General features: G+C 49.9%; 1 protein-coding gene across 1 annotated transcript; it reads left to right on the top strand.

Annotated features, from left to right (window-relative positions):
* The first annotated feature begins 4,834 nt into the window (after positions 1–4,834).
* Positions 4,835–5,650, top strand: NEUROG2 (neurogenin 2). The gene has a single exon (XM_036920927.2). It carries the CDS (start codon positions 4,835–4,837, stop codon positions 5,648–5,650), a length of 816 nt encoding a protein of 271 aa, XP_036776822.2.
* Positions 5,651–10,740: the final 5,090 nt, after the last annotated feature.

Genomic DNA, 10,740 nt, shown 5'->3' with positions numbered 1-10,740 from the left:
TGGCAGACACGTGATCCTGTCCTTTAAGCGGAGCGTAGAGGCCACCCCCCCTTACCGGAAGGATGGTTTACTGTGAACTGGGGGACAGGCTCGCTGAGCAGGCAAAATTTTGCTCTTGTGCTTTTGGGGAAAATCGCCCTTCTTATCCCTCCTCCCCCCATATTCACCTGCAACAGCAAGAGCGGCGCGGGGACTCTTTGGCCACTTGTGAGGTCGACGTGTGGATGGGATGTAGCTTATGGCCCTACAGCAACACCTACCCTAAACTTTAGGGCTTCGGGTCGTCTCAAAGTTCAAGCTTCTTATAAGCAACAAAGACTTTCTAAAGACCTCCACCCCTTCACCCCTCCCCTTACTTCACTTTTCTCTCAGTACACGCACTCGGCCCCTTTTCTTTCTAAGGCTTGGGTATGAGTTTAAATCATTGTGCCCCATTTCTTGATAACTGCCTGCTTTGAGCTTTTGTTCTCTGAAAGTAGGATTGCACACTGAAAGAGGGGCTGAAGATGAACAGTTTGACCCTTAAGGACAGTTCACGCAATGGACAGGAGCGGCCCTCGGTCACCGTCCTCACTGATGCTATTCACGCACTCCCCTCCCCCTTCGCATAACATTTCAGCCTCGTTTCATCTGGACAATCTCTTAGACCACACAAGTGCCTCTTGAATTTGTTTAAGTTAAAAGAGTGCTAGAAGAGTCCAGCTAAGGATATTTGGCGTTGGTCAAATCTTCACAAATCTGAGTGCAAATCGAAGTTACTTGCTTTTAGCAAACTCGAGCAAAATGCGGAACAAATAGAACTCTGCAACTAAGTGTGAATGGATGGTTTCTGGATTGCGCTAGCGTTGTTGGATGGTTCTTAGGGTTGTTTCCTTTCTTTTTATTAAAGCAATATTCTTCATAGGGGGAAATATTTCTAGTGCTCTCTTATCAAAAGTGATGCTTCTCTTGCAATATAAACACACCACCAAAATTCTTAAAATTTAAGATGATATAGTGGTTTTTAGTGCCTATACTTTGCACAGTAGTCTAACACACACTACTGTATACGCCCCAAGTAGCCCATATTTAAAGGATAAAATTCTATAAATTCCATGACTTAAATTTTTTTACATACATCAGAGGTTGATTTATGTCAGTGTTTGAATATGTACACAACCATAAGTTTTCCTTTTGATGGAGACTGCCAGACTTAGAAATGTGCAATTTACCCTAAAAATAGTTTGCTATTTCTAAATATCTACACAGGATACACTTAAATATACATTATTAACAGCTTACAGACAGTATAGAAAGCTTGGGTTTTGACCCAGGAAACCATGTACCATTCCAGTGCATCATAAAAACATGAAATCTTGGAAGAACGTAAGCAGGGGTAAGTCAGACACCCAAATACTGTTAAAAATCAACTGAAGAAATCCATTGTGTGCTCACTAGCCCTAAGCATTAGATCCAGCTTGATCTCAGTGTTTGTTTGGGGTTATACAAGGCTCACCAGGTGTTCCTTTAAGCCTCTACTTAACTGGATTCTGATTCTGTTCCCCTTCCCCCCACCGCCCCTCACACAAATACATTTTATCTGAAGTAAACCCGACTCTTCCCAGCCAAATCTGAATCTCAAAACAATTTATCCAAAGAATTATGTTTCTATTGACACGAAAACAAACTTTCCTTTGTTTCCTATTACATTCCTATTGGGTTACCTTTCTTTGCAGTAACACTCGCAGTGAGATGTAGCTGCCTACAGACTGACAGTCCCAGGTTCCTCACAGCAATCTTGAATTTATTTTTAACAGTCTTTGATAATTTCCTCAGAACCTAGCTTTCTCATCCTCTGTTTCATTCAAATTAACACAAAAATCCTGCATCCACTCCCACATGTTCCTTCAGGTTTTACCTGGCTAGCCAAGACCTTGGAGAGTCTTCTCTTAGTGGGGGAGAGGGGGTCTATGAAGAGTGTTTACTTGTTTGCTTGGTATCAGTGATCATCACCTGTACAATAGAATTCTCATGTGTACATGCAATCAAGGTAGGCACTTCTGGTATCTTTCATTTCTGACGTGTCTTTTGCTTAACAAAAGGTTTTTAGGGAGTTCTGATTCTCCAGGTTCCTGATATAGAGACAGACACCCAAAGTGAGAGACAGATGCTGTATTCTGGAGAGACTGAATGTGTCTCTTTTTTTCATTTCTGCACTTCTAACAGATGAAATCAAGCTGGTCTGAAAGGATTGAGGTAGGAACTGGGAAAATACTGGTTTTACATTTAGGGAATTTGTTTCAAAAGAGGAGGAGATACAAACACAAATATCAAGGAGCAAAGTGAAAATCGTGGCAGTTTTCATATCATTTCAAGACTGAAGGAAGTCTGGAGGTTGGAAAGCTGCAGAGGGCAAGTCTCTTTCACCGGATTCTAGTTTTCATTTTCTTTATTTCCTGTCTTCCAATACTGCCGGTTTGAAAACATTAACAAATTCAACCCATGTGAAAACACAACCACTTTCATCACCTTCTTCTGTGAAATACAACTTGTTTCCACTTCCTACAAACCAAACGAGACAAAGACCTGCAGACAATATTTTTTTCTCTTGCCATTTTTCAACTCCTAACATTCCAGCTGCGCCTTCCTTAAACTTAATTTGCAAAAGGTATCTCGAGGGACTCCTCTGCAATCTACTGGAGTCCAGATCAATCCCCGCTACTCATGCACAGTCTAACACTAGGCCCAGCACACACTCCTGGGGGCTCTGTTTTTGTGCTTAAGAAAAGTCATCCGCGTCGACAAGAGGGTGGGCGTGAGCGTGGGGAACAGGAGAGAGGGAGGGCTGATGAGCAATTCAGAATAAGTTTCTCCCAAGTCCAGTAACCCGTTAGCTCTTTTTTCCCCATTGAAATGCTGGGAGAATCGGGAGGACTGGCCCCATGTCTCTATAACGCCCCCCAGCGCGGAACAGAGGTCACGGAAATGTCAGCGCAGCTCTTTCGCTCGCGAGAGCTGCAAGTCGGCTGCTCCTCCGGCTCAACTGGCGGCCACCCACCCAGGAACCCTCCTTGATGTCCGGCCCTTCCATAAACTGGGGTTAACCCAGAAAAAAAGCAAAACCAAAAAGCTGTGTCAGTGCTCGGAGCTTCAGTTTCTCATAGGTAAAAAGAAGAGGTCCCTTTCAGCTCTAATATGTGAGTGCTTTTATTCTTAGATCCTCTAAAAGCTCATCAAAACTACTCTTCCCCCTTCTCCCTTTCCAGGAGACGCCTCAATGAGTCCTCTAACGTCCTGTTCCATGTCAGTTTCTTTGGAACCGAATACTCCTGACCCTCCTGTGCCGACAGCTCGCCACCCACACCCCATTTCTCCCTTAACCAAATGAATGCGCTTTAAAATGTCTACTGTTTGGTAAGCTCCTAAGAGGCTTTGCCAAGACATGCAGGCAGCACCAGAGGGCTAACTGCTTTCCCCGGGATTCTGACCCCCATTAACTAATTCCTGGGATCCCAACATCCGTGAACTAAGAGGCTGGGAGCGCCGGGTGCGGTGCGTGCGCGCACGCCGGAGCTGGGGGTGTGTGAAGTGCAGCGGCCAGGACAGGATGGGGGCGGTAGCCTTGGTCTCCCCAGCAGCCCCCAGAGCCCGGGCCCCTAATGAGCCGGTGAAAGGGAGCGGGCTCCAGTGCGCGTGGCTTGCAGGCCTCCCAGAGTCCGGGGCGCCCTGATTGGCCAGCTGCGCCTCGCGACCTCCATTCATTAATAAATTAGCGGCACGCTCCAGCCGAGCGCGAGCCACCAATCACAATGGGCAGCGGCGGCGACAACAGCCACAGCTTGAGCCGATGCCGCCGCCACGGCTTCAGCATCTCTGACCGCAGCCTCGAGCTCCAACAGGAGCTTTAGAACCATTTTATGCTGATTAGATAAAGGGGAAAAAGAGAGGCGGGGGCGATGGGAGGAGGATGGATGGCAGGGCCAGGGGAGGGGAGAAGTGGGTGAAGAAAGAGAAAGAAATGAATGATGATAATGCGATGAAAAGAATAAGCTAGGGAGGGAAAAGGGGGGAGAAGTGGGGCCTGCACAGGGGGGAGTGGGAGGCGACGGCCGGGCTGGACGGGAGGTGGGGGCCCCGGGGGCAGATTTGATTGTTTTTTTGGTGGTATATAAGGGGTTTTAAGGAGAGTCGTGTGCCAGACACGCAGCCACTGAACCACAAGCAGCTTCGCTTTAACTGGAGTGCCTGGGAGTCGCGTGCCAGGAGCCGCTCGGTCGCGGACTGACTGACAGACAGACACGCACCGCCACCATAACACACGAGACCCGGGCGGGTCGCAGAGGCCGCCGCGGCTCTTGGCAAGGGTCGGAGAGGTTCCCCGCGGAGCTGCGCCGCAGTAGCGCCAAGCCCGCTGCTTCCAAGAGGGGGAAAGCACTCAGCGCTGCGCTCCCGGCTGCGCGGAGAATCGCGGCACACGCCAAAGTAACAGCGACGCTGAGGCACAGTTAGTGAGCGAGCTAAGTAAGTATCCGCTCTGTGGCTTCCAACTTGGCTGGGTGTTTCCTGCAGTCTGTCCGACCACGTCCGAACGCCCTTCGCTCGTGCAGAATCTTTGTCGCGGATGTCGCAGTCCCTTCCCGGGAGGGAACTCGGCCGCTAGGGCGGCCCGCAGAATGCGGGACCCTGTAGGCTAGCAGCGGGGTCACAACGAGGGGCGCTCCTGAGCTTGGAGTGTACCTCGTGGCGCCAGTCCTCTCGGGCGCGCAGGAGTCCTCGGTGATTCCGAGAACGTGCCTCTGCTTCTGTATTTACACCTCTGCACTGGTTCTTTTCTCTCCCTGTTCTCTTTCGTAGGATGTTCGTCAAATCCGAGACCTTGGAGTTGAAGGAGGAAGAGGACGTGCTGGTGCTGCTTGGCTCGGCTTCCCCCGCCTCGGCTGCCCTGACCCCGCTGTCGTCCAGCGCGGACGAGGAGGAAGAGGAGCTGGGCGCGTCCGGCGGGACGCGTCGGCAGCGTGGGGTTCAGGCCGGGCCCGAGGTGCAGGGCGGCTCGCCTGCCGGAGCCGAGGGCTGCCGGCCTGCGCGGCTTCTGGGTCTAGTGCACGAGTGCAAGCGACGCCCTTCCAGGGCGCGGGCCGTTTCCCGGGGCGCCAAGACGGCCGAGACGGTGCAGCGCATCAAGAAGACCCGTAGACTGAAGGCCAACAACCGCGAGCGCAACCGCATGCACAACCTCAACGCGGCGCTGGACGCGCTGCGCGAAGTGCTCCCCACGTTCCCCGAGGATGCCAAGCTCACCAAGATCGAGACCCTGCGCTTCGCCCACAACTACATCTGGGCGCTCACCGAGACCCTGCGCCTAGCTGACCACTGCGGGAACGGCGGCGGCGGCCTGCCGGGGGCGCTCTTCTCCGAGGCGGTGCTGCTGAGCCCAGGAGGAGCTAGCGCGGCCCTGAGCGGCAGCGGAGACAGCCCGTCGCCTGCTTCCACGTGGAGCTGCACCAACAGCCCCGCGCCGTCCTCCTCCGCGTCCTCCAACTCTACCTCCCCCTACAGCTGCACTTTATCTCCCGCCAGCCCGGCGGGTTCAGACATGGACTATTGGCAGCCCCCACCTCCTGACAAGCACCGCTATGCACCTCACCTCCCCATAGTCAGGGACTGTATCTAGAAAGGCCATCTCTGGTACCCACGCCAGGCCTTAGTACTTTCTCTTTCCTGTCCCAGATCAACCCCTCCTCCCATCTCTCTCCTGCCCCCACTTTCCACGCCCTGGAAACCATCTCATTTCACAGAGCAGATGTAGTCGTTTTGATTCCTCGGTTGTTGGCTGCATTTCCGGGCTAAGGGTTTTTTTGTTCAGTCAAACGGGCTCTAATTTAAGGTGTGATGGAAGTAATTGTCAAAGAGGATGGCAGAGTTTTGGGGAGAGCTTCTAAGGCTAAAAAGATGCTGGGAAGAGATGAAGGTGGCACATACAAGGAGTTTGCAGAGCGGACTAACGCCCCTCCCCTCTCTCTGTAACGCCAGAGGACTTGGTGCAGTGCGTGTGAATCTCCAAGGGGGAATGCAACTGGTTCCTGTGATCTCTTCACCTTTGCTTCTACATAGAGATGTTAATGTCGAGTAGAAAGAAATGTATCTTAGCATCTGAATGATTTTACCGGTAACAATATTATCCACAGATTTGCAATGGCTGGCATCTGCTTTATTCCCATTGCTGTCTGCGGGCTGTGGGAATTTCACCTGTCAAACCAAACTTTCCCTCTCTGACGTGCACTTTGTTCTGTTTCCCAGATTTGTCACAATGTCTATTGTCCCGTCCTTCTCTTTCCTTTTTCTTCTCCATTTTGCCATCTGTCTCTTATGATTTATAAGGGGGAAAAAGTTGTTTTGTTAGAGGGCCAGGTTAGAAGTCATTGTATAATTTGTAGGCTTTGTAATGATTGAATGCAAGCGTGGAAATTTAGGCTGAACTCTCTATCAAAAGGAAAAATGTGGAGGAAAAGGGAAAAATCAGGAGGGAGGACTGCTTCATGCATTATTTATCTCGACCTTATAGGGGAGAAGGAACTCCCCCATTCTTTCAAGAGATTAAAAATAAATCAACAGACTGAAAACCTAAGCAGACACGGAGCATTATGGGGATCAGCCACACACGTGTTCCCTTCTATTTATTATAAAGAAAATTTTCATGGGAAAAAGTATGTATTTTTTGTATATTCTGCAGAGTTTATTCTAGTATGTATTTACGTCTTGAAGAACAAGAAAATTGTTCTTGTGGTTAAACTATAAATAAAATATCTAATTTTCATAACTTTTGTGAGTTGTAACTTTTTCCTGCCTATGTAGTTCTTAGAAGAATTAGTTATTTTTATGAAGTTCTCCCTATATCACTTTGAGCAGAGTACTTGTATTTTTTGTCAGTGTCTGTGTGTGGAATTACACTGACCCATAATGGCTATCACAAGAAAAGGAATAATAAATGAGACACTGACATAAGAGTGTAACTCTACAAACAAAACTCCATTTTTAAGAAGTCAATTTCTGAGCAAACAAGATTAGTAAAAAAAAAAAGGGTGTGTTTGTGGGGAGGGAATTTAAATGATAATTAAGTCACGATAAGCTCTGAAGTTCAGAAGCCTTGGTTTAAAAAAAATGGTGAAGTTGAAATTTCTTGGTGGAGTAATTTGGTTCTTACACTTCACTTCTTTGAGCTTCACTTATCTGTAACCTGTAGAAATTGGACAGTGATTTCTAGGACCCTTGCCAGCTCTAACATCTGTGATATAACTATTTATAAATTCATTATTGGAAGCTGATTTCATATTAGTCATTTAAACGAGCTTGTTGGTTTGCAAAGCAAACTACCCGAGAAAATATTCAGGGTAAGGAATAAAGTAGTATCTGAAGGAAATAGTTCAGCTGTCCAATCTTTGTTAGAATAATTACATAGTCAGAACTTCTTAAAAGAGAAGGCAAAAATGTTTTCCTGCTCTCCAAGATACATATACTTTTAACTTGCACCTCAACTTCCAAAGAGAAATGGATGATGTCATTTGACTGGGCTTGAGTCAGACATGACCAAGTGAAGTTTGACCACATTCTAGGTTTAAGGCCCTTGGAGGGATGATGTCCAGCACAACACCAACTAAGAAGAGGTCAGTTAGCAAAGGAGTGTTGGTTGTTCAGATCTTCCACCACTCCATGAATTTCATACCTGTTTTTGGTTTGGGCTAAATCCTCCATTCTATGCATAAAGCAGTGATCGTTTCTCCTGAGATTCCTATCTGAAACTACTCCATATTAAGCATTTAATATCTTAATAACTATTTTTATGCAAGGAAGAACCAATCCAGGACTTTGGTTTTCATAGTCAGACATAAGGGAGACCTGTTGGAAAATTCCTTCTAATTTAAATATTGCATTATTCTTAGCCACTCTTGATTATCTTATATGAGGAGAAAATGGTATTTCTCTTATATTCACATTTATATTTCTAGTGTTTAAAAAGCCAAGCTGGCAAGCAAACAGTTATATTGTGAGGTTTAAAACATCACGGTTTTAATGCCAAAACACCTGTTTTTCTAGTGATGCTAATGCTTATGATGATATATGGTGCTTGTTTTGGAAACTTGCCAAGTAACAGTTCCTAGCACAGGGCTGTGGAGGTAAACCCTTTCAGGTGCAGTTACTTTTGCAAGATTGTGGGAAACCTCTTTAATTGGTGAGGGGATTCCATAAACAGGTGACCCTAATGGCTTAGCTGGAGAGGCATGAATGGGGAGACGGTCCAATAGTCATAGCTTTGAATAAGGTAATACAGCTAATGACTTAACCCCAAACGCAATCTAGCTCAATCTAGTAGCGACCTCTACGCAGTTTCTCCAGGCCCAGGCAAGTGTTTAGCTTGAGCTTGCAGGTCCCCATACACAGCAGCAGCATGTCACACACGGCAGGAATTCCATCTACCATCTGTGATCTACACTGAGGCTTTCCCTTCCCCATCCAGAGTAGATCTCATTTTACACTAAATTAATGCAATTATTTTTTATGGCACCTAATCACTTTTAGTGGTTAGAATGATACTCTTTCTGCCTAACGTTGCACTGAGAAATCTCCTCCCCAAACCACAGCAACTTCCGAAGCCTGTGGACTGAGGCCCAGTCGTCCTCTCCCCTCGCCTATAGAATGAGAACTACTGGGTCGAAGCTGCTGCTTCTGCAGTAGAAATATAGTCGCACTTCCATTTTATCCATTTCCTGTCCACCTTGTGACCACACTGTCATGAGCTGGGTCTCCTGCATCCAGCGGGCTCGTGGGCGGCTAGGCCAAAGCTTTCCCTCCCTGGCGGCTCTCTGATGAGACCTTTCAACCAAGGCCATGGAGAAGTTCTTCTGATGACAGTCCCACACCGCCAGAGTTGCTAGATCTTTCCCTCCTCAGCGGGTGTGCTGCGGCGTGTTTACCGAAGGGCTGAGAGGCCCGAGGGTCGGTCCTGTCCTTCGAGACGTCGCTTCGGCGCCGCAGGGTTTTGGTATTGCTTTTATGTATCTGTTCTTAACTGCCCAGGCCTTGTTAAGGCTAATTTTTCCTTCACCAGGTTTTAAATAAATCCGTCTGACCAAGGAGGAAAAAAAGAAGGAGAGAGGCGGGCTGCCAAACGCTGGGCGAGCCGCGGGACCCAGCCCCGGCCCCGGCCCGGCGGGAGGCGGGAGGCGGGAGGCGGGCCGGGGCGCCCAGAGTCCGCTGCGCCTGGCCCGGAGCCGGGTGGGCGCCCTGCCCGCCAAGCCTCGAGGGCCCGGCTGAGGCGAGGGCACCGGGAGGTCCCGGGCGGCCTGCGGGGAACATGGGTGCCGGAGGCCCTTTCCCGAGTTTAGCGGATTACCCGCGAAGGGCCTCTGCGCTCCAGGGCCCTTCAGCCGCGCCCACCCGCCGGGGCTCCCGGCTGCCGCAGCCCCGGGCCTGCGGGAGAGACGGCAGCGGCACGCCCCACCGCCTCGCCCTCCGCCGGCCTGGCTGCCGGGCGCGCCTCCTGCACTGCACAGCCTTGGGCAGGTTGTGACTTCCGGGCGCCGACACCTGGAGCCCGTTTAAAGCGCCTCCTCCTCACACCGGGCCTCGGCCTCCCCTCTCCCTCCCCGACCCCCGGCTCTCGGGCTCTCAGGCGCGCTTTGAATGTATTAATTAAATAAAGCAGGCAGCCCTTGAATCGCGCCAATGCAGGGCGCTCCCGAGAGCGTGAAAGTCCCGGCCTCCGATTCCGCAAAAGAAAATGTGTGAAAAGAGAATTAGTGAAATTAGGTTAGACCAATAAAACGTGAGGGCTCCAGCACCCCCCTTCCCGCTCCCCAGCCTGGGGCTAGGAGGGCTATCTGGTCTGATCTATTGTTTCCCGCCCTGGCAGGGGGTTCATTGTGTGATAAATAATTCCCCCTCCATTTTATTCTTTAAAAAAAAAGGTATTTGCATAATCGCTGCTTTGATGTAGCCAGAAATCGGAGGCTTGGTCTCCCCAAGTCCGCTATTGGTAGCGAAGCAACAAAGCTCGATCCAGATCTTTCACTTCGTTGACAGTGTGTGGGGCAGATTGTCAGAAACTGCGGCGTTAAGCTGCTGCCTCCTTTTCTTAAGGAGCCACTTTAATGATTAAACTTAAGGAATGTCCAAAAAAGGAGGGGTGAAAGACAAGGGTTCTCACCCTCCCTGTACTTCTCCCTGCCCTTCAGAGTTGATTGTTCTCGGCAGTCCCTTGTCCGAGCCTTTGGGTGGAGGGTGAGCCTCCCTCGGGGCGCCCCGCGCGGCCGGCACTGGGCACCCGCTGGGGTCCTCCGGGGCGGGCGAGGGCAAGGGCTGCCGGGGCGGTCCTCCTCGCCCCCTACCGCGTCTCTTGTCTCAGTTTGCTTTACCCAGCCTCGATGGGGTTCGTCTCATGGAGGACGCTGAAGTGAGTTAGTCTTCAGTCCTGGAGTGGAATCCGGGATTGGGACGGGGCGGCGGAGGGAGTGTGCCTGGAAGCACATCTTGGGGGCAGTTTCAGATGGTCCCCGATCGGAGAGGAGAGCAAAGAAATTCAGTCATCCGGAAAGCAGAACGGGGAAGCCAGTGTGGCCGGAGCTATTATTTCCTTGCAAGGTGGCGTGAGTCGGGAAGCTGAAGTGGGAAAAGGATCCTGATGGTGTGTACGATACAACAAAATGACTTTTTTTCCCCTCTGTGCCAGGATCGGGGGAGGAGGCAGGGCGATGGGAGTGCTCCTGT

Source organism: Manis pentadactyla, chromosome 5, assembly GCF_030020395.1.
Source record: "Manis pentadactyla isolate mManPen7 chromosome 5, mManPen7.hap1, whole genome shotgun sequence".
NCBI lineage: Eukaryota > Metazoa > Chordata > Mammalia > Pholidota > Manidae > Manis > Manis pentadactyla.
This window is presented reverse-complemented; position numbering and strand designations above follow the sequence as displayed.

Excerpts from the sequence above, each read along its gene's own strand:
- NEUROG2 (XM_036920927.2), top strand. The coding sequence starts at position 4,835 with ATGTTCGTCAAATCCGAGACCTTGGAGTTGAAGGAGGAAGAGGACGTG.